The sequence below is a fragment of the Nyctereutes procyonoides genome, unplaced genomic scaffold, assembly GCF_905146905.1.
Source record: "Nyctereutes procyonoides isolate TBG_1078 unplaced genomic scaffold, NYPRO_anot_genome, whole genome shotgun sequence".
Classification (NCBI taxonomy): Eukaryota; Metazoa; Chordata; class Mammalia; order Carnivora; family Canidae; genus Nyctereutes; species Nyctereutes procyonoides.
The window spans coordinates 4,319,112-4,345,010 of NW_026575124.1; the positions used below are offsets into that span (position 1 = coordinate 4,319,112).

General features: G+C 53.2%; 2 protein-coding genes across 9 annotated transcripts in view; one reads left to right on the plus strand and one right to left on the minus strand.

Annotated features, from left to right (window-relative positions):
- The first annotated feature begins 572 nt into the window (after nucleotides 1-572).
- Nucleotides 573-5,305, plus strand: TARBP2 (TARBP2 subunit of RISC loading complex). 3 transcript variants are annotated; one of them, XM_055337271.1, is made up of 9 exons: nucleotides 573-741; nucleotides 1,311-1,480; nucleotides 2,284-2,386; nucleotides 2,913-3,008; nucleotides 3,572-3,644; nucleotides 3,833-3,950; nucleotides 4,172-4,299; nucleotides 4,598-4,799; nucleotides 4,945-5,305. In XM_055337271.1, exons 1-9 carry the CDS (start codon nucleotides 689-691, stop codon nucleotides 5,100-5,102), a joined length of 1,101 nt encoding a protein of 366 aa, XP_055193246.1. In that variant the 5' UTR covers nucleotides 573-688; the 3' UTR covers nucleotides 5,103-5,305. The 3 variants fall into 3 exon arrangements, with proteins under 3 accessions (XP_055193246.1, XP_055193249.1, XP_055193247.1); XM_055337274.1 differs by having other exon boundaries at nucleotides 623-741; nucleotides 1,316-1,480; XM_055337272.1 differs by lacking the exon at nucleotides 573-741 and adding an exon at nucleotides 879-990.
- A 3,445-nt stretch (nucleotides 5,306-8,750) lies between these two features.
- LOC129517310 (cyclic AMP-dependent transcription factor ATF-7) overlaps nucleotides 8,751-25,899 on the minus strand; it is a 95,083-nt gene continuing 77,934 nt past the window's right edge. For all 6 annotated transcript variants that reach the window (XM_055337030.1, XM_055337031.1, XM_055337034.1 and 3 more), the window contains exons 6-12: nucleotides 24,265-24,422; nucleotides 23,204-23,303; nucleotides 22,560-22,673; nucleotides 21,785-21,937; nucleotides 19,098-19,295; nucleotides 17,372-17,480; nucleotides 8,751-13,966 (exon numbers count right to left, since the gene is read on the minus strand). In XM_055337030.1, coding sequence (XP_055193005.1) covers nucleotides 13,749-13,966; nucleotides 17,372-17,480; nucleotides 19,098-19,295; nucleotides 21,785-21,937; nucleotides 22,560-22,673; nucleotides 23,204-23,303; nucleotides 24,265-24,422 — 1,050 coding nt within the window. In that variant the 3' untranslated portion in view covers nucleotides 8,751-13,748. The remainder of the gene's footprint in view (nucleotides 13,967-17,371; nucleotides 17,481-19,097; nucleotides 19,296-21,784; nucleotides 21,938-22,559; nucleotides 22,674-23,203; nucleotides 23,304-24,264; nucleotides 24,423-25,899) is intronic.

Sequence of the window (25,899 nt, forward strand, 5' to 3'; positions counted from 1 at the left end):
CCCCTCTTCCCTGGACCAATCGCAGCCTTTCCTCAACAAAGGGGCGGGGCCGAGGGGCTGCCTCGCTCCTGGCCCCGCCCCTCCAGGCAAAGTAACCAATCGCAACGTGCCTAGAGCGAGCCAGCGCAATCGGACACGACCAATCCTATCGCGGGGCTCTCCGCGCACGCCTGCGCCTGCCCCTGCGCGGCGACAAAGATGGCGCGCGAGCTGCCGGGCTCTGTAGTTTCCTCGGGAGCCTGCGGACCCGGCGCTCCGGTTAGGCCTTAGCGCCCCGCCCCCAGCCGCTTCCGCTCTGCTCCCGCGCATGCCCACTCCGGGGAGCGGAGACGCGGAAAAGAGGCGGGACGCTATTTAAAAAAAAAAAAGAAATCACACGCACGGACACACGGACACACGGACACAAAGCCACCCTCCGCTCGGGAGGCCACCGTGGAAGGCTCCGCTCCTCCCAGGAGGCGGTGCCGCATCCCCGGGCAACGCCCGCGGGGGCTTGTGGGGCGGGCGGCTCCCCTCCCGATGGAGACTCGGGGAGGCGGGTGGGCGGGGGACTCCATGTCCCGGCATGCCCCGCGGCGGGCCCGACCGGCCGCGACTCGGGGCTCGGCCCCGGCCCTAGCTCGTCGGCGGTGTTCTGGGGCGCGCGGAGGCTGCAGTCACGGTGGGGCCCGCGGGCACGGAGGTGGGAATGAGTGAAGAGGAGCAGGGCTCCGGCACCACCACGGGCTGCGGGCTGCCCAGGTGAGCCGCTTCGAGCCGACCCCTGCCGGGCGAGAAGCGTGGCGCGGCGCGGAGGTGGTAGCGGCGCGGCCCCAGCATGCACCTGGCCCGAGGGTTGTTCCCGGCAAGCACTGGGGTAGTGGGCCGTGGTTCCCGGCATGCATCCCGGCAGTGGCCACGGCCTCCTGCTCTAAATAGTTTGGGGTTGGCCCGGTTCCCAGACTGCTCTTGGGGCACTGGGCTTTGTGCTCCCGACATTCAGTGCGTTTGGTGGGTACCGGGTCCCTGGGCTGCACTGTGTGGGGACATGCACCTCCTAACTGCACTGGGGTGCAGGATCCTCCTCCTGCTTAACTGAGACAGGAACAGTGCGTTGCCCGCGTGCTCTGGGGGCCGTGGACCCGGCTTCCAGCCCGCTTCTACTCCACACTGAACCCAGCCAATGTGTGCTGTACTGCCCGGGGTCCCCTGGACCCGTGTCCCCCATAGTGTGCCTGGGTCTGATACGACAGTGCTTGGCCGGGTGGCAGTGCTTGGCAGAGTTGGAGGTGTGATAAGGGTCCGTGACCCCCTGCCCCCGCCTCCCCCAGTATAGAGCAAATGCTGGCAGCCAACCCGGGCAAGACCCCGATCAGCCTTCTGCAGGAGTATGGGACCAGAATAGGGAAGACGCCCGTGTACGACCTTCTCAAAGCCGAGGGCCAAGCCCACCAGCCTAATTTCACCTTCCGGGTCACCGTTGGCGACACCAGCTGCACTGGTGAGGAAGGCTTGGGCAGCCTGGCTGGGGTGTGCATCCGCAGGGCCCTGATGGCTTTGTGTCCTGGAGTCTCTCCCCAGTCCTTTGCTCCACGGCCAGTGAGGGAAGGAGAGATTTCAGGGGGAAAAGCCACGGACTCGTCTGGGGAAACGGGTCTTTGAGGAGGCGGGTAGGACTCCGGAGAGTTAGAGGAGCAAGCGGGACCGCCAGAGGGGTCTGGCGCATTGTCGTCATCCTAGAGGGGAAAGACGGGATGAACCAAACTCTCAGCGAAGTTTCGAAGGAGTGAGTGCCTGCTGCACTGGGCTCTGTTCCAGGTGCTTGACCAAATTCCTAGTTCGTCTTAAATCGCAGTCTAACCCAGGGATGTGGGGGATAGTACGTCCGTGCTGAATATGAGGGAGCCAAGGCTCGGGGTGGATGTGAGTGGTGCAAGGTCCCGGGCCTGAGAAGTGGCGGAGCGGGGCCTTGACTCCGGAGCCTGCCCTCTTTCTACTTTCCCAGTCATCTCTATGTATTGAGAGAAAAGAAAGCCCTTCCCAGAGGCAAGGAGAGCCGGGAAAGCATCTCTGCCCAGGGTGTCTGAGCTCCAGAGCAGTCGTGCCTGGCGTGGCTTGGTTTGGGGAGCCCTGGGGAGCAGAAGCCCTCCCTTCTAGTAATTAGCGCAGCACTTCCGGTCTTGGGCCGGGGCAGGTGGTGAGAGGGGCCTGGTTGACTCCCTCCAGCCCTGAGGAGAGAAGCTGTGGGTGCCGGCTCTTCTGTCCTCCTAGTGACCTCCAGTATCGCCCACGCCCCTCTCTCAGGTCAGGGCCCCAGCAAGAAGGCAGCCAAGCACAAGGCAGCTGAGGTGGCCCTCAAACACCTCAAAGGGGGGAGCATGCTGGAGCCGGCCCTGGAGGACAGCAGGTGAGGGAGGACCAGCCGAGGCCTCGTAGAGACCCGGCCAGGAACCCAGGCCCCTGCGCTACCTCCTCTGCCCACCTTGACCTGGCCGGACAGAGCGGGATGCTTCCAGGGCTCCCGCTGTTGTGAAGGATCCTGTGGGGGGAATGTCAAGGGGCTGTGGCTGTGGTGTGGGCCCAGGCTAGGGAGGGAAAGGGGCGGAGGCTGAGGCTAGAGGGGTCGCACCCCAACATGCCTCCTCTCTCTAGCAGGTTGTCCTCCTCTCTTGCACACTTACATTGGGGTTTGTTGCCTCCGTGGCTCTTGTGTAGGAAGAGACCGTCTTTCCCCTTGTCTCAGTCGCTTTGATCCAGTGTTTGGCAGCAAAGGATCCCAGAAGGCGGTGGTTAAGCTTCCCTGAGTCTTTGGCTCCAGTGGGAAGGGGTTTTCTTAGGGGATGGGCAGGTCAGGAAGACCTGGGTCCCCACCCTCTACTCCCCCCCCCCCGCCCACATGGGTGTGAATCAAAGGCCCCCTTCCCCTCGGGAAGTTCTTTTTCTCCCCTAGACTCTTCACGGCCTGAGGATATTCCAGTTTTTACTGCTGCAGCGGCTGCTACTCCTGTTCCATCTGCTGTTCCAACCAGGTATCTTGTGTTCCTGCCTGCCTGAAGGGGGGAGGTAGGGGTCCCGGCTCCTGGCCCCCCAGCCTTTGGACCCAGGCTGGTCAGGCAGGAGGAAGTCTGAGAGTAAGCAGAGGATGGAATAGTTGGGGACCAGAATTTGAAGACTTTGCACCAGTTGGTAAGCTCTTGGGACAGGAGGTAATCCACGATTCTTAAATAGCCACAGAGATGACATTTGGCCATGGTCAGGGGGCCTGCAGGCCCCATTTTCTCCTGAGTTGGCCACATGATGTCCTGTGTGTGCCTCCCATCAGGTGCCTCCAGGGACTGGATATACAGCCCCCCTCCCACTGTCCTGGCAAGGCGATGGTCCGGTGTTCCAGAAAGTCCAAATGGGCCTGGGCCCTGGAGGAGACCTCACCTGGGTGGGGAAGGGAGGAAGCAGGCTGGGTGTTTGCATGGACAGCTGCCCGCCTGGCGGGGACCAGGGAGATGGGAGCGGGGACACCGGCGCAGGGCGTAGGACTCTAGGCACCGCAGAAGGGACAGCCCCATGGACTTCGGCCCGGCCCTTCCTCCTTCAGGAGCACCCCCATGGAGGCGCAGCCCCCCGTCTCCCCTCAGCAGTCTGAGTGCAATCCTGTTGGCGCCCTGCAGGTGTGCCCCCGGCCTCCGTCGTGTGCATGCCTGTCTGCCCTTGAACCCGGGCCGCCAGGGCAGTTGTGTGGGGCTCTTACCCGGTCGGAGGGCTTTTCCCACCCCCTTGATTCCCCCAGGGCGGGAGGGAGGGGGCCCGGGGGTCTGTCCTCACTCAGCCTCGTGCGCCCCCGTTCCTCCCTCCCAAGGAGCTGGTGGTGCAGAAGGGCTGGCGGTTGCCTGAGTACACGGTGACCCAGGAGTCCGGGCCGGCGCACCGCAAAGAGTTTACCATGACCTGTCGCGTGGAGCGTTTCATTGAGATCGGTAACTGGGCAGACGGGAGCGTGGGCAGCTACGCCAGCCCAGCCGTGGCCGCGGCAGCTCCTAGCCCCTCTGCTACCCCCCTTCCTGCTGCCCGGGGCCCGGGCCGTGGCAGCGCCAGAGGGCTCTTTCCAGTGGACGTCCCGCGAGGGGGCCCCCCGCCCAAGGTCCTGAGCTGGGTGGAGCCCGGGAAGCCTAGTGCAGCAGCCCTCTCCCCCACGCAGGCAGCGGCACTTCCAAAAAGCTGGCGAAGCGGAACGCAGCGGCCAAGATGCTCCTTCGGGTGCACACGGTGCCCCTGGATGCCCGGGATGGCACCGAGGCAGAGCCCGATGACGATCACTTCTCCATCGTGAGTGGCCTGAGGGGCCGGGCGGCCGCTGGGGGCCTGGGCCCGGCGTGTGGGATGAGCCGACGCGGGGGCCCCTGCCCGTGCTCCTGCTTGGCCCCTGGCTCCGGGCTGCTGGGCGCGCTGGGCGGAGAGCGAGGAAGGCTGCGGGGCCCCGGCCGGCCCCGGTTAGCGGGTGGCGAGGGGGAGGCAGGCTGGCCAGGCGGTCACCCGCGGGCTTTCTCTCCGGGGCGTCGGGGGTCTGTTCCACGCCCGGGTCTCAGCCCGAGGCCGCACCTTTCTCACCTGCCCGTCTCGTCAGGGTGTGGGCTCCCGCCTCGATGGACTTCGGAACCGGGGCCCGGGCTGCACCTGGGATTCTCTGCGAAATTCCGTGGGAGAGAAGATCTTGTCCCTGCGCAGCTGCTCCCTGGGCGCCTTGGGTGCCCTGGGCCCTGCCTGCTGCAGTGTCCTCAGCGAGCTGTCCGAGGAGCAGGCCTTCCACGTCAGCTACCTGGATATCGGTATGGCCGGGGAGGCGGGGGCTGGCGGGGCCTGGGCCCGAGTGGGCCTGCGTGGGCCTGGGGCCTGGGGAGGCCTGGCGACCGGGTGGCGCCGCGCCCGCACTGCCCTCCGGCCCATGAGCCTCCGTCCTCTCTCGGCCCCCAGAGGAGTTGAGCCTGAGTGGGCTGTGCCAGTGCCTGGTGGAGCTGTCCACGCAGCCGGCCACCGTGTGTCACGGCTCCGCGACCACCCGGGAGGCGGCCCGTGGGGAGGCTGCTCGGCGCGCCCTGCAGTACCTCAAGATCATGGCGGGCAGCAAGTAGAGCCCCCTGGCCTCCCCCGGCTCCCCACAGCCTCCACCCGGGCCGGCCTGTACCTCCGACACGGACTGCCTGCCTGCCGGGAGCCAGGGCCCACGGGGCCTCGCTGGCCCGAGATCCGCCCCTGTCCCGCGGCGGGTGGGAATGAGGGGGGGCGTCCCCTGGAGCCCAGAATAAACGCGCTGCCTCTGGGCTTCTGCCCGTTGGTTCGGTTGGTTCTTCCCGTGTGCGGCCAGCGCGGGGGCGGAGGGCTTGGCGGCTGCCCTCGCTGTGCTTCGCCCTCGTTCCCCACGTGTCCCCTCGCTGGCCCTCCTGGTGGCCGCGGCCCGGTGCGGTGACCTCCAGGACCCCGCGGCCGTGGCCCTGCTGAGCCGCTTTGGTGGCGACGGAGGGGGTAGTGCTGCTTGCCCTGCGGACTCCCCGCCCTTCCCTTTGGAGCCTCACACAGACGTGCATTCGGGCGGCAGGCAGGTTTACGGGGGCGCGGGGTAGACAGGGCGCTGTTCGGCGTGAGCCCCGCGCAGACGTACGGAGGGATGACGTCACTTCTTCCCGAAGCGCTGAGGGGCGGCCGGGCTCGAGAACGGGGAGCCCGCCCCTCCCGGCTCGGGCTCGGCCGCCCGCCGCTCCCGGAGCCCCGGGGTTCCCGCCAGACCTTGGGGAGGTCCTTCGGGCCCCTCGTCCCGGAGCCCCCACCCTGCCCGGGGCGGGCCTCCTGCGGGGGGGGCAGAGGCGGCGGCGAATCCCAGAGGAGCGGCCCCTAACTCCCCGCGAGGGCCCCGGCCGCCCGGCGCAGCCCCAGCCCGGCGGCGGTGGGGGTGGAGGTCCCCGACGGCGGCAGCAGCGCGGCCCGAGCCCCGGCCCGGCCCGCCCGAAGCCTGCGGTTCGACTGTTAGATGCGTCCGTCCGTCGGCGGGGCCAAGCGGCGTCGCCCGCTGCGGGCTCGCTCAGAGCCCGGCCTGGGGGCCTGGGGGGGGGGGGAACCTCGTCCCTCGGCGGGCGCGGACGGGCCTGGCCGGGAGGGCGGCGGGGGGCGGGGGGCGGGGGGGGCGGTCGCCGCTCCCGAGCCGCCGGCAGCGAGGCGCTGCTGCCCCCCGGTGGCCACAGCTGTGCACTGGCGCCGGGCGGCCGCTCCCCGAGGTGACGGACCGGAGGGCAGGTGGCGGGAATCGCGCCCTTTCAGGGAAAAGCCAGGCCCTCGCGGGCGGCCACCTGCGCCCGCGTCGCTTCCCACCCGACTCCCGCCCGGCGTCGCCGCGCCGCGCCCCGAGCGCCTGAGGCCCCGTCTGGCGACATCACGGCGCGCTCGCGGCTCCCACGGAGCTCTGGGGGGGGCGCGCCCAGCCCTTCTCTGTTCTCACCTGAGGCGCGTGGCTCCGCGGGGGGCACGCGCCGGCGCCTCGGTGCGCCTCAAAGGCTGTGACCGGTCGGCGACTCGGAGGCACAGGGCGCTGCGGTGTGCGCCTCCCGGCGCCTGCGGTCAAGGACGAGCGGCCCGAGGGTCCAGCCGAGCCCCCACGCCCAGGACGGAGGGGACGCGTCTCTCCCCGTAGCTGCAGGCCCGGGCCCGGCTCCCCCCGACGACGACCGCAAGACGCCGTACCGCAGGGGACCCGGTGAGCCTGCGCCCCGGGGCCCCAGGAGTCAGCTTGCGCCGCCCGGGCCGTGAAGCGCACCACAGCTTTCCCGCTGAAGAAAACGTGCACACCCAGATTTTGAAATATTGCTTAAAAATGCTAACCATCACCCGAGCTTTTATTTGACTTTTTAAAGATTTTATTTCTTTATTCATGAGAGACCCAGAGAGAGGCCGAGACACGGGCGGAGGGAGAAGCAGGCTCCCCGAGGGAGCCCCGCGCGGGACTCGATCTGGAACTGGGATCACGGCCTGTGGCGGACGCTCAACCGCTGAGCCCCCAGGCGTCCTGTCACCTGAGCTTTCAGTGAGTTGTAATCAAAAAATTTGGGCGGGGGGGGGGGAATCCCTGGGGGGCTCAGCGGTTGTGCGTCTGCCTTAGGCTCGGGGCATGACCCTGGGGTCCCGAGATCGAGTCCAGCGTCGGGCTCCCTGCAGGGAGCCTACTTCTTCCTCTGCCCGGGTCTCAGCCTCTCTCTGGGTCTCTCAATGAATAAAGAAATAAAATATTTACAAAGGTTTTTGTTTTGTTTTTTGATTTTAAAGTAAGCCCCACACCCACCGTGGGGCCGGAACCCAGGATCCAGGGCCCCGAGCTCCACCTCCCGAGCCACCCAGCAACCTGCGGCTGTCATTGCGCCGCTGGCGGGGCCCTGCCCCCGGGGTGCTCGGGCCCAACCACCGGGCTGTGCGGTTCCTTAAAACTGACCATGAAGTTGGCAGTGGGGATTGGCTCTTCCTGTCCCGGGCCGTTTCTCTGGAGTGTGCGATGCTATGTGACGGCTTTTTACCCGCAGAATTTCCAAAATTTTCTGGAATCAAACTTCTCAAATTCAGCTGCTGCTTTATTGTCTGTAGTATTGTTTTTTTGTTTTTTTTTTTTTGTAAGATTTAGTTGTAAGTCGTCTCTACACCCGGCGTGGGGCTGGAACTCCCAGCTGGCAGATCAGCAGTTGCCCACTCCTCTGACGGAGCCGGCCGGCGCCCCTGTAGTAGTCTAGATCCTTCGTCATTTCTAGTCTTCACGGCACCTGCACTCGGAGACCCCACCTCCGGACACCAAGCTCTGCTCATCTACAAGAAGCAACTCGTTTGTCCCAGTTTTATCCCCAGACACAACGACCCCGTCCCATCTGCAGGCCCCACCTCCAAACGGTTCTGCTGTTTCCCCCACAGCTGCGGCTACTTCCTCCACTGAAGTCTTGTACCTTCGATTTGTAAAAACAAAACCACACGCGCGCACGACGTGCGAAGGGCAGGGGTGCGGTGCGGTGGAGAGCGAGGCCCGCGGTGCGGGTGGGGGGCCCCCACGGGTCTGTGGCCTGGGCACTGGCCCACCGTTTCCCCTCGCCCCGTCTCAGTCCGGCCTGGCGGCGGCAGCAGCTCCCACCATCCCTACAGCGCAGGGCAGACCGCTGCTGCGGCCCCACTCCCCTTGTGCCAGTTAGGGACCCCAGCCAGCCACAGAGCTTCCAGAGCCCCCTGCCCTGCCCGGGCTCCTCAGCCTGCTGCCTGTCCCCACCGTGCCGGTGATCCAGGGACACTGCGAGGAGCTAGCAGTGGTCGCCCACCCCTCACTCCCACCTGCTCCTGAGCAGGCTCCACTTTCTGCACCCCAGTCCTGCCCGAAACTTCCTGACAGTCGGGCTTGTTTTTGTTTTTATCGGAAGTTGGGGTCATAACACTGAGAGGCCGCTTGCCTTGGGACCCGTACCATCCCTCATCCACATGGGGCGCCCGGGGCTGGGGGGGGGCTCCCAGGACACCGAGGGCCCGCCCCCGGGGCGCACAGATCCGAGGCCTGGTCTCTGTGCCCTCTTGGGTGTTACGTGACCTACACAAGCCACCTACCTTCTGAGGCTGTGCCTTCCCTGCATAAAAAGGAGGGACAAGACTCCTGCTCCCGTTCCTAGGAGATGGGAGAGCGGGAAGGGCGCACGCGAGAGCCCGGGGAGCTCCCGGAAGGGCGGCCAACGGGACGTGCAGCGGAGGGTACCGAGGCACGAGACGGGACAGTGGTTCTCCTGATAGTTTAATGTTATATTTGCAGCATAAATAAGGCACAATATATGTCAGGGCGGGGGGAGCGGGAGAAGGCCTGGCTGGGGGGGGGGGACTGCGGGGGGTAAGGGGGTTAAGGGGAGGGGAGCCGGAGCGTCGAGGGGAGGACCGTGAGAGCCTGCTCTCAGGGATCGTGCAAGGAAAGGGACGAGACGCTCTCGGAGCAAAACAGCCTGTAGCTCCACAGCCTCCCGCACGGGGACCGGGCCCAGAGCCGGGCTCCTGTGCGACGGAGACGTGTCGCTACCTGTCCAGGATACACAGATGAAGAGAGCGAAGCAGAGGTGCGCGCTGCTTGCTTCCAACACATACTATGTCCGGAGGCGACAGCCTCCGCTGTTGGGGCTGGAGGCTCATCTCCCTGCTGGAGAGGGGGTGCGGGGGGGGGGTGCACGCACGGGACAGCAGGGGCTCCAGCCAGTCCTTCCTGCAACAGAGTGTGGAGTGACCCGTCTGCAAGGGGACAGGGGACAATTCCCGTCCAGACCAAGGCAGAACAGGTTTCAGGAAGAAGTAGAAGGAAGACAAACAGATTCTGAGATGAATGACGCGGTTGTTGTTCTAATAGGGGTGGAGGGAGGGACCGGGGGAAAGGGAACGATGTGTTCGCGCTAAGGCAGAGGCTGGTACTGAAATACCCCGACGCCAGCAAGGATGTCCCGGCTTGCCCCTATGGCCGCGGCGAGGGCCCCACGCGCGAATGTGCCTTAGGATCCCGCGGGGTGCTTGTTAGAGCCCAGCCCGAGTTTCCGATTCAACAGGTCTGTGCTGGGACCCGAATGTGTGCATTTGTAAGAAGCTCCCAGATGCTGGTGCTGCTGTGCTGCTGGTCCTGGACCACATCCTGAGGCCCACCACCCTGAGGGAAAGTCAGCGGAACCAGTGCTCACAGCCATTCCTTACGGTGAGAACGTCACCCACCGGTAGCTGCGGCTGGCGAGCAGCTCTGGGCTACCGGCCCCCCGCCCCGTTACAAGAAGAAAATGAACCCCAGCAGCCACAACACAAACCTGCATCTACAAGAGACGTAGCTGCCCTTCCCTGCCCTACTCTCCCCAGCCTGTTCTCAATCTGGGGTAGCACTTTACCCCAAAGAGAGACGAATGAACCGGTAACAGAGGCTGGGAATGGTGGCCAGCAGCCTATGCCCATTCCTGCTGGGTCACCACTCTGGGGTGGGTGGGTGGCTCGGGGGGACTTCTGTCTGTGTGTACATGCGTGTGTGCAAACACAAACAGAGGAATATCAGTTGTACACTAGGAGGGGGATGATTAGGGTTGTGAGAGGCTGAAGTAGGATGAGGATCCTCTAATCTGCCTTAGGACCCTCACCTGTCCTGTTCCTCCCTCCGCCCCTGTCAAACAAAAGTCTAAAGAAAGCAGAAAGAGCATATCAACAAAGGCATATGTGATATAACTAGGAGGACTGGCTTCTAAACGGACTGGTTATGAAATTAAAGAAAAAAAAAGGATACATTTCCTTCCTGTGTATACAATGTACAATATTAATGAAAAATAATGATTTGGGGATGGGAAGGAAGTCACGAAAGAAAGAGGGCGCTTCTGGGGGAAAGGCTGTCTCAGGGCTAGCACCTTTAAAGGAGCCTCTCAGTGTGGAGCAGGGGAGGAGGACTATTTTGGCGTCGGCTTGGTGTAGACGGGGCATGGTTATGGCTAAGGACCCTGTCGACCAGATGGGTGGTGCTGGAGGGCAGTGAATCAGGACAGGCGCCAAGAACAACAGGACGGGCCCAGGGAAGGCGGCCGGGGCATGGGCTTCAGTTAGGCCATCTCCTTGTCACCACTGCCGAGCGTGTATGGTCTACTGCTTAGGGCCAAGGGCCAAGGGCCAAGGACCGGAGCGGAGGCTGAGGGAAGCCAGATTTGGGGTGTCCAGCCAGCAGGGGAAGGGTGAGCAAGGAGGGCCTACTTCTAGTTTTCTCTAGCAGCGAGGGAAGCGTCCTCAGACTTTCCAACTCCGAGCGAGCTTTCTTTCCAAGGAAGGAAGCCTGCAGGGCCGAAGACCCGGCCCGGTGCCTTTGTCAGGGCCTTGGTTACGTCCCAGCTGGGTTTCTGGAGCGAGGTGGGAGGCCTGCGTCTTGCGTTCCCGCAGCAGAGTCCCAAGGCTTCCATACTCCCAGCTCCTCTCAGAATCTTCCCTTAGGCCCCTAGGAGGAGCAGTGCCATTAAGAAGGGCTAGGTGACGCGCCCTCGATGTTTGGTTCTGGTCCCCATGAGCCTGGAAGCAAAGGGCAGGGGAGAGTGGCCCCAGGGCCAGCAGCAGTAGCAAGGTAAGACGTCCCCCAACTCGCAGGACACGCAACTGCTGTGCCTTCTCAGTGCGGCGCGCAACCACCTAAAGAGCTCTCTGGAGGTGCTGTCCCGCCCCCTCCTACTGCTGTGTTAGGTTCTGGGAACACCCCCCACTGAGAGCCCCAGTGAGAACTTCCTGATGAAAACAGAATAGGGACTCAAGAGAATGAGACATGGGGACTAAGAAACTAAACGGGAACCTCTAACTAGGTTAGCCACCGTACACAGGGACAGATAGGTGGGGCTCACCTCCTCCGGGGCCCCGCAGAGAGGCAGGGCGTGTGTGCAGTGACAGATGGGTTCCTAACTTGAAAAACACCTGACTACGGGGGGAAGAAAAATAGTCAAGGGTCTCACGAAGGCTCCTTGGGAGCCATAAACTCAGTCAAGCTTTAGGGCAAGGCTGCTGGTGGGAAATCAAGAAGATAAAAAATGAAACACAACTAAAGCAGAAGAGAGTCCCAGGGCGCCGCCTTCCAAAGGAAAAGTCCTGAGTACGAGTTACGGCTGGGCGCTGTTAAAGGCAAACGGAGTCCCTGGAGGTGGGAACTGGCATCCTGACCATCTGCCGTGCCATTTGCTAGACTGAGTCACCTCAGGGGCTGTTGCTGTTGGGTCCCGGGTGGTAGAGGATGAGAGAACCATGTTTTCTCTCCTCTCCCGTCACCAGGTGCGTCTTGTTCAGCACGGGCACGGAGAAGCAGGACGGGAAGTGGGAAAACAAACGCAATAGAACGTGTCCTCTGACCGGCTCACCGGCGCATCCACTCTGAGAAGATGGGGCTCCTGGAGCTTAGCACACCTCCTCATTCCCCCAGGACAGCCAATTTTGGAAGACAAGCTAAGAAAGGAAGCTGGCAGTTATCCTGTGTGTGAGTTTGAGATGGACGTAGGAGAGAGGGAGAGGACATGCCTGGCCCGGGCAGATGGCAGAAGGTGGCTCGGGGACAACTGCAAGGGAGTCACACTGACAGGCTATTAAAGCTGACCTACCTATCCACAGGCCTCTGGCTTTGGACGGCTTCCCACGGCCCTGGGAGAAACTGCGTAGTTCAGAGCCAAAGGAAGGTAAGAAGTCTTAATGGGGGAGAAAGAGGGACAAGAGGGATGACTTCCTCCCCCTGTAACCTAACTCCTCAAAGTAAGAATGGCTGAGGGCAGCAGTCCCCAATTTCCCAGGCAGGCCAGACCTTCACCAAGCAGGGCTCTTCTGAGATCGGTACTGCACCTCCTCTCTCTTGCCTCTTCCCATCCGACCTCATCCTCAAGCAAACCAACTCGGGACCCCTGGCTCTGATGCCTCTGAGTCCTAGGGCTGGCACTCTGGGGACACATGGCACCTGGGGGCAGGGGGCAGAGCGCCCAGCAGCCAGCCTAGAAGCCTGGTGAACGAGAGGAAGGAGGTCTGGGGACAGGGACACTTGTGAACCAAAGACCCTAGCCCAGAGGGGAAGACAGCTATGTGAGTCTGGGAGATGGGCGAAGGGCAAGGGAGTGCAAGAATGCCGCACACAGCAGCTCTGGAGGGCTACACCTGAAGAGAGACAGAGACGGTGACCCCCGCGACTCTGACAGGGGAACAAAGAGGGAGCGACAGAAGCAGACAGATTACCACAAGGTGTATGTATGCTTTGGCCAATAAACTCCTGTAAGACATAAAGAATCAATCCAGTAACCTGACAGAAAGAGCTTCAGACTCTACTGGTCCTGCCTGCCCTACTGACCCTGCGGGAGGAGGGCTGGGGCGGCGGGGGACCCGCCAGCCACACCTGGGCGCTTTCCCTTCGCATCACGAGCAGCTAGTAAGGCCACAAGATGGATCTCGCCAAGGCTCAGTGGCAGGTGGAAAAGGCCCCACCAGTAGACTGAGAAAACTCAAGACACAAAGTGAAGTACCCAAAGCTCTGGAAATTGCTGAAAAAGGACCAGAATTCTTGGGGTTTTGCTTCTTTCTTTCTGTTTTTTGTTATTATTTTTTTGTTTTTGTTTTTGGTGGCAGCTAGGGAGAAGGACTAAAGTTTACGGAAGAGCTGGAAAATACTGCTAATTCATCCAACAAAGGTAACTTTACATTCATCATAGGTGAATGTTTGAACTAGACTTCAGGAAGGGGGTAAAGGGATAAAATAAGCAGCTAATGGGAGACAAAGCCCTAAGCCCCTTAGGTGGCTGGGGCAGGCAAGTGGATGACCTGCCATCAACACTGGCCTCCCTTTACCTAGCAGGCAGTGGCGTGCTGCTAAGGAACAGGAAGGTAACAGCCACAGCTTAGCGGGAAGACAGGGAACTGAGAAACCCGAAACCTAGAAGTGCAAGGGTTAGTGTTCAAAGAGACAGGTACACATGCATGGGCAGGGGTGATTGTTCGGACCATCTGGAAAGGCCTTTGGCTGTGGGTACATCAGAAACTGCCCCCTTTAGGGGATGATCTATGTGGCTCTGGGGCTGGGAGGCTCTTAGTACGGGTGTCAATGTACTTGACCATGTGGCTGAAAAGCCTCACATCTGTCCATTCCTCACAACACACAATTTCCCCCCCATATTGCCATGTCCAAGGCAGATGGGAGGCGATAAGATGGCGTCTTTCTTGGCTCTCGGGCGGGCGAGCTCTGGCTGGGGACCTTTCCACCAGGGGAGGCATCATCTGCCCGCAGACTGGGACTGTGGGGTCATGATCACATGCGACTGTATCGGCATGCTCAGTTCTGTCCTTTGGCTGGCCATCTGAGTGAGGACCGAGGTGGCCACAGCTTCAGCTGCAGAGCGAACACTGAGGCCATTGCTAGGGGCTGTTGCTGAGCTGTGCTGAATCACAGGGGCTGGAGAACCCGTCGGCTCTGAGCTTTCCTTGGGGCTTTCTGCCAGGAAGGAAGGCAAAGAGCAGAGAGCAAATGGTTATAAAATAGACTGGGGAAACAAGCAGACCACACTGCGCCATAATTCTAAAGGAGCCCAAAGGAAAAGGAAGCCCATCATTTTTGGGGGAAAACTTCCTAGAATCTTAGCTTCTTAGCCATGAAGGGGCTAAGAAATGGAAGTTGTGAGAAGGGACCCCAAGAACCAGGCCCAAATTAATTTATCTGAGTAAAGTAACCCGCTTAGCACGTTAATTACACCGTCTGGCTTCTACATCTTTGAACCGTTCATTACCCCTACTGGCACATTTGGCTTTTTTTCATGTCTTGAAAGGTGATTTAAAATAGATCTTTTTTTTTTTTTTTAAGCTATCTTCTCTGATTAATTCCCACAAGAATTTAATCATTCCATCATTTTTTATGTTCCTTAAGTATGCACTTGCACCACAGGTAAACCTGATAAATATCAAGCTACCCTCAAATGAGGGTATGAATGACCAGTTCTTGGCCCAGGTTCAGTTAATACAACAGAGAGGCCTGCTGGATCCTCCTGTCATTTAGCTAAGCATTAATGACTGCAAACATTTCTTATGGGCTACGCCACTCCGGCTAAAGTGATGATAACATTTTGCTGATAAACACAAATATCTGAGCTGCATACAAAGGTAACTCTATGTTGCTCTGTAGTCAGGTTTTATGAAACATCGCATAGCCTCTACAGCTGCTTCAACGGAGGTGTGTGGACTAAATAAGAGCCAGTGACCAATGGTTGCATTTTTTATTCACTCCTGATGAATGTCTGAGTGTTCCTTCAGGATTCAGAAATCATCTCCTCTGTGAAGCCTTCTTTATTACACTCATGAAATTAACTGTCTCACTGTTGTGCTTTCAGAGCATACATTCACTTATTCATCATTCTACTGAGCATCTTCCACGTGCCAGCACTGCGGTATATGATGAATAAACCGGGAGCCCTGTCCTCAGGAAGCTCCCACTCCAGGGGTTCTTTGACTGGCTATCTGTGCTTACCTTATTCACAGACTGACAGGTTTATCTCCTCGTAACTCTGAGTCTTTCAGAGGTACAATGTATCATTGGCCTGCATCAAATACCTGCCACAGCCTCTACACCACACAGCAGGAACCAAATACATCTTTGCTATAACAAATAAGTAGTGTAATGGATTGACTGCCCCTCAAAAGTTCTTGAAAGGACTGAGCAGAAAACTTACTGTATATAGACTTCATATTGATGAATACTCAGTCCTTGCCTTCCTTACCCCATCAAAAGGAGCTGAAATGTCGATCACTAAACTTCTGGAAACACTTTCTTATCCTGGTTTCCAGAATGCTACACTCACTACTCAGCTAATTTTCCTCCTGCCTTCTTGGTGGCTCTCTGGCTCCTTTGTGGGTTTCTTCTCCTTTCTCTGACCTCAAAATGCTGGAGTACTCCAGAGCTTGGTCCTCGACTGCCTCTTTCTTTCTGTCTGTGTTCTTTCAATAATGAAACCATTTCATCTGGTTTTGTGGCTTTAAAAACTAACGACAGGCTGCTGACTCCCAAAGTTGTATCTTCAGCCTTTCCTCTCAACGGTGGGACTATATAACCAGCCTCCACGTGATACCTCGCCTGTAAGCCTAGCAGGTTTCTTAGGTTCAGCTTGTCCAAATCTGAGCTGCAGATACACCTCCTAATTCATTTGCTTCTATACTTTCCTCTACTTCAACTAATGGCAACTCCGCTCTTGCAGTTGTTCAGGCCAAAAACTTTGGTGTGACTTTTGATTCTTTTCTTATATACCACCGCATCTGGCCCATCATCAAGCCCTGTCACTCTACTTCCATTGAATTCGACGCCTTCTCACCACGTTCACTACTACCACCCTGGTCCGAGGCTCCACCACTTCTTGCTCACATGACTGCAACAGCCTCCTAAATGGACTGCTTGATTCTGCTGGTTCACTCCTGCACTCTCTAACAGAGTGATTCTGTTCAAATATAATCAGACCAGTCATGTCAGTCTTCTTCTAAAAACCTTCTAATGGTCCCTCACATAGAGTAAAAGCCGAGGTCCTCACCATGACTGATGATGCCCTATATAAAAATGTTCCCATTAGCTTCCTTACTTCATCTCCAACTATTCTCCATCCCTGGGTTCTATTTAATCCAGCCACACTGGCTAGCCTCCTTGATGTTCCTAGAACGTGCCAGGCGCACCCACTTTGGGTCTTTGCATTTCCTCTTCTTCCCGTTGGCAGTACTTTTCTCCCATATAAATGTATAGCCAGCTCCTTCACTTCTTTAAGGTCTTTATTCAAAAGCCACTTCATCTAAAATTTCAACCCTGCTGCCAACATTTCATATTCTCATTTTATTTTTCCTCCAAGCATTTACTCTTATCTAACATACCATATATTGTACCTATTTATTTTGCTTATTATCTGTCTCACCTACTAAAATATAAGCCCCTCAAGGGCAGGGATTTTAATCTAATCTATTTGGTTTTCTATTATATCCTCAGCATATAAAACAGTGTCTGGCACGGAAGAGGCTCAATCAGTATCTGCTTAATGAATGCATGTATCCTGAAGTACATATTAAAATTAAAATTTAAATAGAAGATGTTTAAAATGAGTGATGTGGTTACTCTTTTTCTATGGGAACACATCTTCGAAATAATAAGGACAGTTAGTGGAAAAATAATTCAATATATCAACGTTTGATAGCCAAAATTTCTAGGAATTTATTAAATTTGTAAAGGAAAATGATTCATTAGCTTTCACTGCCCATAAGCAAATTATTCACAGTCATTTTAATTTCAGGATTGTGCTTGTCCTGAGCACGACTCTACGACCATCTTTTTCTAGCACTATTTTATGTGTGCACATAGGTTACAAACTAAAACCACCACTGGCTCATCATAAGAAAGATAAATATGTCACAAAGGTTAACAAATGCCAATGTATCATCTGTTGTTTATATTCTCTTGAGGCCAAGATAGTGTCTTTGGAATAAGAAAGATCTAGATGTGAATCTTGGCTCTGCCACTCCACCAACTGTGTAACTTCAGGTACATGACTATTCTGAGTGGTTTTTCTGTGTATAAATGGAGGCAATATCTATTTCATGAAAGAACTGGGCAGATGGTATAGTGCTTAACACAAAGTAGGCACCTGATAAATATTGCTACCCTGTATCTCCAACTATGATAGATAATTAGGATAACTCTATATGGTTTTGAAAACAAAATTATTTTGTAGGACTGGCTGTTCCCGAAAGGTTGCTCACTCATCAGTCTGGACTCCCCACACCATTCAGAATGGGATTATAAGATTATCAACAGTTGAGACACTCATACATGCATTTTATTGACTGATTAAGCTTGCTTAGGTTGTGAGCCACTCACCTAAATAGCCTTGGGTCTTTTTCTGTAGTGCAGTAACTGGGCAGTCTTTATGAGCTAACAGTAGCTGTTTCAACTGAGCCACCTCATTGCGTAGCAACGTGACTTCGTTCTGAAGAGAGAGGGGAAAAGAAGAGCATCAAGAAAATGCATCCTCCACCCATGAGCCCCCAGTAGCTGTTCCCACAGTGAGGACAGAATGCTGCCTGGATTTTCTCCCCTGAATCTGGGAGACACCTGATCCCACAAGGCTTCAGACAGCTCAGGGCCAGTATAGTCATGAATTCAGTGACAGGAGCTGCTTACACTGAAAAGTAGGGATTTTTTTTTTTTCTTAAGATTTTATTTATTCATGAGACAGAGAGAGAGACAGAGAGAGAGAGAAGGAGAGGCAGAGATACAGGCAGAGGGAGAAGCAGGCTCCATGCAGGGAGCCGGATGTAGGACTTGATCCCAGGGTCCCAGGATCAGGCCCTGGGCTGAAGGCGGTGCTAAACCACTGAGCCACTCGGGCTGCCCAAATGTAGGGATTTATAATAGAAACATTACTCCTATTTAGGATAAAATAATCATACCAAAATTAATAATGCATATGTCCTTTGACTAAGAAAGCTTATTTCCAGAAATCTATTTAATAAAACTACCTACTCAAGTGCATACAATGTTAACTACGGCATTGCTGTTCTGGCAAAAAATTAAAAACATTGTAAAAATCTGTACCTTATAATACAACCACACTATACAATGTACTACCATACAGCTATTTTTAAAAAAATGAAGTAAATCCTTTATATACATTGTCAGATTTCCAGGGAATATGATCAACCTATTTATGTTAAAACAAACACACAGTCCCTCCCTGACTAGTCCATAAAAATTATAAGTGAAAAAAAAATTTACAAATACATATACGTCTGGTAGGTATACACCAAACGTATCCATAGGAAAGAGTAAGACTGGAAAAGACATACTGAAGAGGAACTTTGTTTTTGTTCTATACATTTGTGTGTGCATGTAACTATACACGTTATATACAGAAATATATTCATATATACCCTTGCAATGAAATATTTTAATAAGTAATCAAAAGAAGGGAAAATAATATTCAAAAAATATCTGGATTATTTTTTAATTTTTTTTTTTTATTTACTTATGATAGTCACAGAGAGAGAGAGAGAGAGAGAGAGGCAGAGACACAGGCAGAGGGAGAAGCAGGCTCCATGCACCGGGAGCCCGACGTGGGACTCGACCCCGGGTCTCCAGGATCGCGTCCTGGGCCAAATGCAGGCGCCAAACCGCTGCGCCACCCAGGGATCCCGATTATAAGTTTTCTATTTGTGCTCATGGGGTTTTTTCTTTTTTTAATTAAGCTGCATTATCTGGGGCAAATACATTTCCCTTTAGGTGTTCCATGACCCCAGTCAGATTCTACTGATGACCTAAAAGAGTACCCTGGAGCGATGAATCTAATTCCTTCCATTCAAATGGGTCTGTGGATGATTCAGACTCTAGCAGCAGGTTTGGGAGTAGACGGTGAGTGTCTTTTCCAACCCCTGGGGAAAAGACATCAATTTCGACTGTTATGAGTTTCTTTCTGCATTCCTCCTGGTACATCTTCTGGATCTGTCCTAAAGAATTACCATCTTCTGTTATTATATTGTTTCACTTTTTTCTGATTCATTCTCTTTCCAGGTTCATCAATCCCAATAATCACCCAGGACCCACTCACACTCAGCTGAATGTTCTGAGAAGTGAGTTCCTCTGCCTTCTTCTCTAGGGAGGACACCCAGAGCTTCCGCTTTTGACGGCAGCGGGAGGCTGCAGCCCGGTTACGCTCCAGAAAACGCTGCCGCCGTTCATCAGGATCTTCATCCACTGTGCGTCGCCTTCTCCCTCCAGTGCTAGGAGTGGGCTGGGCTGGTGAGACCTGGGGTTCAGGAAGGAAGAGGGGTTACCTGAAGGGAACTTTCCAAATTAAACCTGATGTCAGTTAGGTTAGTAAGCTCTGTTAAAGATCTGGTAAAGATGTACCAGTCTCTGCAACCAGAGCAAGACTCATCACTATGCCCCTGAGTTTCTTTTCTGTCTACCTCCCATCTCCTTCCAGTCTTCTCAGCCCCATACTAAGACAAGCCGCAACTCAGGTGGGAACTGATTATTTCTGAGACAGGTAGGGCAAGATGAAATGAGCATCACTTTTTGTTTCTTAACAAAAGGGAATCTTGTCAGTGGAGAAATCATAATGAGGGCTGGGTGTCAGGGGAACTTTTAAGGAGACTAGAATAAAAATATTTGAGATTCACTGATCTGGAAAACAATATACACACACAAACAACTGAATGCTACAAGTTTCAGAAAATGAGAAAAGATTTTACTACCAGTGAAATACTGGCTATCACAGAGAGATATGGATTAGTACATCCTTATTTATATCAGCAATCACCCTCTCCACCTTGTTTGTTCTGTTGGTTTTTATTTATTATTTTTAATATTCTGTTGGTTTTTAAACAAAAAACCATTTTTAATCCCTTTATAATTGGTGATATAAAACTGCCTTTAGTCTTTAAACTTGAGGCTGATGTTCTCTGTCACTAAAGTACTTCTGGATCATCCTCCCTTTCTATTAGCTGGTATGTGTTCAGAGAAGATAGACCAACTTTATAATAGCAGCCAAACTTAAAATGCAGAAAGGTCAGCCATCTGTATAAAAGAAACTATATAATGTAAAACAATGCCAAAAATAAATTCTTCCTGGATCTGTTGCTATCAGAGAGTATCTGTATTAGTAGTTTCCAAGAGCCAAAGCTCACATCAGTTGCATGAGAATAAGCATAAGCTTATAAAAAACAATCTTATACTCTACTTTAGGCCCTACTAATTTATGTTCTCCATTAATACAGATTATCAGGGCAGCCCGGGTGGCTCAGTGGTTTAGCGTTGCCTTCAGCCCGGGGCCTGATCCTAAAGACCCGGGATTGAGTTCCACATCGGGCTCCCTGCCTGGAGCCTGCTTTTCCCTCTGCCTGTGTCTTTGCCTCTCTCTCTCTCTGTGTGTCTGTCTCTCATGACTGAATAAATAAAATCTTAAAAAAAATACAGATAATCAAGATATAATTTTATTTATTTACATTAATATTATCTCTCCCAAAAGAAAAAAAAAAAGAAGAAATTTAAAACTCAATTTAATGAGCTGGAGGCCCTGGGTCATTGCTTCTTACTGTACCATGGGAAGTTCATACTAATTCTTCTGAGATTTTCAATTTCCTCTTTGTCCTGAGCTCAATGGAGCACATGTAAAGACCGGTGCTTTAGGGGAATGGGGAAGGAAAACAGTAGGTTCCTATTCTCTCACAGTAAACTCAGTAGCTTATGCAGGGAATAGAGGCGAAAGAGCACCAAGAGAAAGAAGGGAAGAATGAGAAAGGAATCAGCAGTGACTAAAAAGGAAGTCATGTCATTTTCTTAAGAGGGACAGCAGTACAACACAGACAAGGTGGCTACTGCTTCCACCATCTCCAGGGACTGGCACCGGAAGGGGTTATAGGAGGGAGGGCAAACTTAGCTTGCAACAAGAAAACTCAAATGAAGGCCTTTTTTGTTGGCCAAGCTTTAAGGCAGCATATGGCCACTAAATGTTAGGACATGTGGTGGTAACTGACGAAGCAGGTGGTGACATCAGAAAAAGGGGCTGGACAAAGATTTAATTCTAGAAACCCATCTCAGGTTGTTGTCACCTGTCCAGCGCAGATACTATAAAAACTAAGGCCTATTTAGTTTTCAAAAGCTTATGAAAACTGAGGCTTCCCTGAGAGAAGAACAGGACATATAAATGGGACTGCTCTCGCTTTATTAAGACTTTCATTTCTTTGTGCTAAAAAGGGAATAAACTGGTAAGGAAAGATATTTTATTATGTCTGCTTACTGAGCCATCTTAGTACTGTGACATCACCTTTTACTAACATATTGTCATTATTCAATGTTTGCTACAAAACCTAATTGGGTAAGTTTTTTTGGTTTTTGGCTTTTGCCTTTTTTTGGTTTATTTTTTGTAAGACTTACTACATGGGAAAGAGACTAGAGGAGCCTCCTTTGGTACATGAGTGGCTTGAGTGAGGGTCTGTCACATTTCAGAGGGTCCTGCAAATATGTCATTCATATGTAGAAAAAAACAAAATACAAAAATTGAGACCTCCTCTGTGCTAGCACTACATGACCCAGCTTGTCTGACATAAATATCACAGAAGAGTGGATAAAGACTGGTGCCTTTTGCTACTGTCAAACTGTTCACGAGAACCAGAGCACAAGACGCCCAGAAGACTAAACCTGCTCTTCTGTAATTTTTCTGCTCCTTGAAAAACAAAAATGACATAAGTAATGGTGACACAGTGGGCTCCCTGGTCCAAGGGCCCAACTCACCTGTGGCTGGGCAGGGGATGGGGCATCAGGGTGCTGGATGAGGATCTGGCTCTGCTCAGGACGGGCCGTCACCATGGTGCTGGCGGTACCTACCACCATTCCACATCCACCATTGATTGAAGATACCTGGTGGGTTAGGGTGGCTTTTAGTCTCTGTGGGGAAAAATAATAAAAAATAGCTTGTCAAGGGTGAGGTTCTATCAAAGGTGAGAAGAGTGGGCTTCGATTTTAATACTGACCTTACAAATCACTAAAATTTCCATGCCAACTTGCCCTTAACAGAGGAATTAAAAGAAAATGACAGGGAGAATGTGCACCTGGATCCCTAAAATGCCTACTCTGTTCCTTGGCTTTCATCCTGGGCACAGTTGGAGAGTGGGGGTTGTTGAAGTAATAGAGTCCAGATGAAAGCTCTCTCCTGGAACCCAGCCAGGTGCTGGTTACGCAGCTATTCACCTCTTGGCCAGCTCTCCTGCCCACTCATCCACCCTCCATCTGTCACCCTGGAACTGAAACAGCAAGCATTCCACTCCAAACAATCTGTGCTGCCTCTTTTCACTGCCATGGCCTATGTACCAGGCTCTAAAGGTGGAAGAGAGGAGATAGGAGTCATGAATCAGGGTCTTTTCTTCTCCAGACCCCACAACAGGGTATCTTTAGCTTTGCAAGCCCCAGAAAGTTTCTTTGCTTGGCTCACTTGAAAAACCTAGATTGGTAACACTTCTTTTGAAAGGGCCAACATTCCCCATATTGTCCCAAGCTGGGATGTACTCACCATCTTGGCTTCTGATGGCATAGGGTGGCCAGAGGGAGAAATGGAACCACTGCTGTTAACTGGTGGGCCAGGGATACCAGGAATGTTGGGCACCATAGACACAGGTCTGGCCAGCTGGATCAAGACAAGGAAGAAAAACCAGAAGGGAACATAATACTAGTGGTGAAGCAACAGCTTCCCAAAACGAAGTGCTCTGGTGGTTGGCATGTCAGGGCCTGTTCTATGCAATGTGTCCATAGGGTGTAGAGGGACAGGCTGGGAAATACCTTTCCCCGTGGAGCGCTGCAGGGTAGGGAATCTAATCCTTCAGTGCTGTGACAATTTCTAGGGGAACTGCTGGAGCTGTATCTTAAGGAAAGTGGTGGGCAATGTGGGAGGTGCTAAGTGCCAAGTGAATCAACCAATCAGCAGGCTGGCAAGATCAATTCCTAGACCAGGAGCCAATTGTCCAGATGAGTCTTTGTCTAGTGTTCCACAGTGCTGGACTGGCAGAGGTTGGTGAAGAGTTTAGGCAGGCTGCCATGCTCAACTAATACAGACCAGAGCCCACGTTTCCCTGGGACTCATGTGTGTTTATGAGCATTCAGGTGGAAGGGAGGGATTAGTGTGACGGTAGGGTTGGCTGCCCCAACTACAGAGCTCACCGATATAACAGAAGGCATCTGTACTGGAGGCCCTGGCAGCACAGGCATGGTCTGTCCATTAGCAAGATGCATGACGAGAGGGAGGGAGCCAGTGGGAGACCTGAGGAGACATGAAGTGAAATGCTCATCACACAGACCCTTTGGTCCACGGATCTTCATTCTATAATCACAGCAGATTGCCCAGGCTTCTCTAGTTAGGGAAGCTACAGGACAACACTGTAAAACCTTGATGCCCTCATGAAGGTGGAAAAACTAGGGAATGCTACCTACCTTGCCTTATAAATGCTGAGAAATGGTAAGATCTTTACACCTTGCAAATTAAGCAAACACCACTGAATTCAAATGGGTGGGAAGCTAATCCTATTAAGATTTCAGAACAATTAGGGCAGCCGGGTGGCTCAGCAGTAGCTAGCGCCTTCGGCCCAGGGCGTGATCCTGGGGTCCTGGGATCCCGGGATTGAGTCCCACGTCAGGGTCCTGGCATAGAGCCTGCTTCTTCCTCTGCCTGTGTCTCTGCCTCTCTCTCTTTCTCTGTGTCTCTCATTAATAAATAAATAAAATCTTAAAAAAAAAAAACAGATTTCAGAACATCTTTTTCTTTTTAAAGATTTTATTTATTCATGAGAGACACACACACACACACACACACACACACAGAGAGAGAGAGAGAGAGAGAGAGAGAGAGAGAGGCAGAGACACAGGCAGAGGGAGAAGCAGGCTTCCTGGGGAGCCTGATGCGGGACTCGATCCCTGGACCCTGGGATCATGAGCCAAATGCTTAACCACTGAGCCACCTAAGCGTCCCATTTCCTAAAGTTTTAAGGATTCTTCTTTTAGATCAAGGAAGTATTAAATCTCCAAATTAAGGAAGTATTATCTCTGAACAAATACTTGCCTGTCTACTAATAAGGTTTATAAAGGAAATTTCTGCTTATGGGGGGAAATTTTATTTTGAAAGACAATCTCACTGACTTGTATCCTTTGACTATTTAGAAACAGTCCCTGTCTTTTACCAAGTTTAAAAAGGCTCAGGCTTCACTGTTTCTCCCTGCTTTACTTACCCCAGTTGCCTGTTAGATGGTGGAGCCTGTGTGATGACGGAAGTTGGGGACGGAAGGGTTGGGTGAAGTGGGTCATAGCCCAAGTGGAGAGGCAGGGAGCCAGGGCGCACTATGGTAGGTGTGGGGGTAGAGATCACGACAGGCTTTGGGGTCATCTCCTGAGGAAAAGAGACCAAAAGATCACAAAACGCTATAAACGGCATTGTATAAACGGCATTGTATAAAGGTAAAATATAGTACAAATTTACTGGATAGTGACTCATGTAAATCACACCCTGACTCTATCATGATCATGGACCCATACTTCACTCACCCATTCTACAGGAATGCCGAGTTAAGGCTTTTTGGCTATCTCCCTTTCAGGGATGACTGCTATGTGAAAGAAATGAGAGTTGGAAAATATGTTGAAATATTTATATAAGCACTGTAGTGCCATGTAAGTTCCATATAAGTTCCAAGGACTGTCATAATTTTTCACAGGCTCTACATTCTCAATCCAAATTTGATGCCTGAGTGTCCTCTGATCTCTAATGAGAAAAGGCAGGGTGTAAGACTGGTGATAAAGCAACCCAATATGTTCTACAGACACATCACCCCACTTTTTTTAAGTAGCCTCCATGCCCAGTGTGGGGCTTGAATTCATGACCCCAAGATTGAGTCACTCACTCTACTGACTGAGCCAGCCAGGCACCCTCAGACAGATCCCTTTTAAAGAGACTATGAAGTTTGAATAATGGTCATGTTGTAATAAAACAAACTGCTTCCCACTGTTAACTTGTTTAGTATCTTAGTTGCTAGCAGCCACCCTGGTCCTCACGCACCTCTAGACAACCTTTAGGACCTGGTCCTGATGAAAGCGGGAGAGAGGAGGGACAGCTATAATGTTTATGGAGGAGGTGGTTTGGAGAAATTACCAAACTAAATTTAGAAAGAAGTAAAATGAGGTACAGATGCTCTATCCACAGTGGACGCTAATAATAATAACCCCACGTAGAGCAGTAGAGACTGGAAAGAGGCATGAGGGGGCTTCTGAGGTTCTGATAATATTTGGGTGCTAGTTACACAGGTTGTAAACTGTGAAAATTCAGTGAGCTATGTACTCACAATTCATGCACTTTTCTGTATGTATGCTATATTTCAGTACATTTATAAAAAAACACTACTTCATAAAAAGTTTCCTTTAAAAAAATAATACTCAGAATCCTAGTGGATTTTCTCTTTGAGACACTAGAAGACTTCCTTCTAAGGAGATTTTTTCCCCAAAATTATTTAATATCCAATTTATGAATTACACAATTTTTTTCCCCACTTAATAACTGAAGTACAGGGGCACCTGTGTGGTGCAGTCAGTTGGGTGGCTGACTCTTGGTTTTGGCTCAGGTCATGATCTCAGGCTTGTGAGAGCAAGCCCCACAGGCCCCAGGTGAGCCTGCTTGGGATTCTCTCTCTCCCTCTGCCCCTCCCCACTCCTGTCTCTCAAAAAACAAAACAAAACAAAACAAAACAAAACAAAACAAAACAAAACAAAAAAACCCAAAACCAAAATACCCCAAATAATTGAAGTACAACATACATAAAGTACATTATTCTAAAGGATACAACTAAATGACTTTATTATGTAAAGTCAAGACAGAG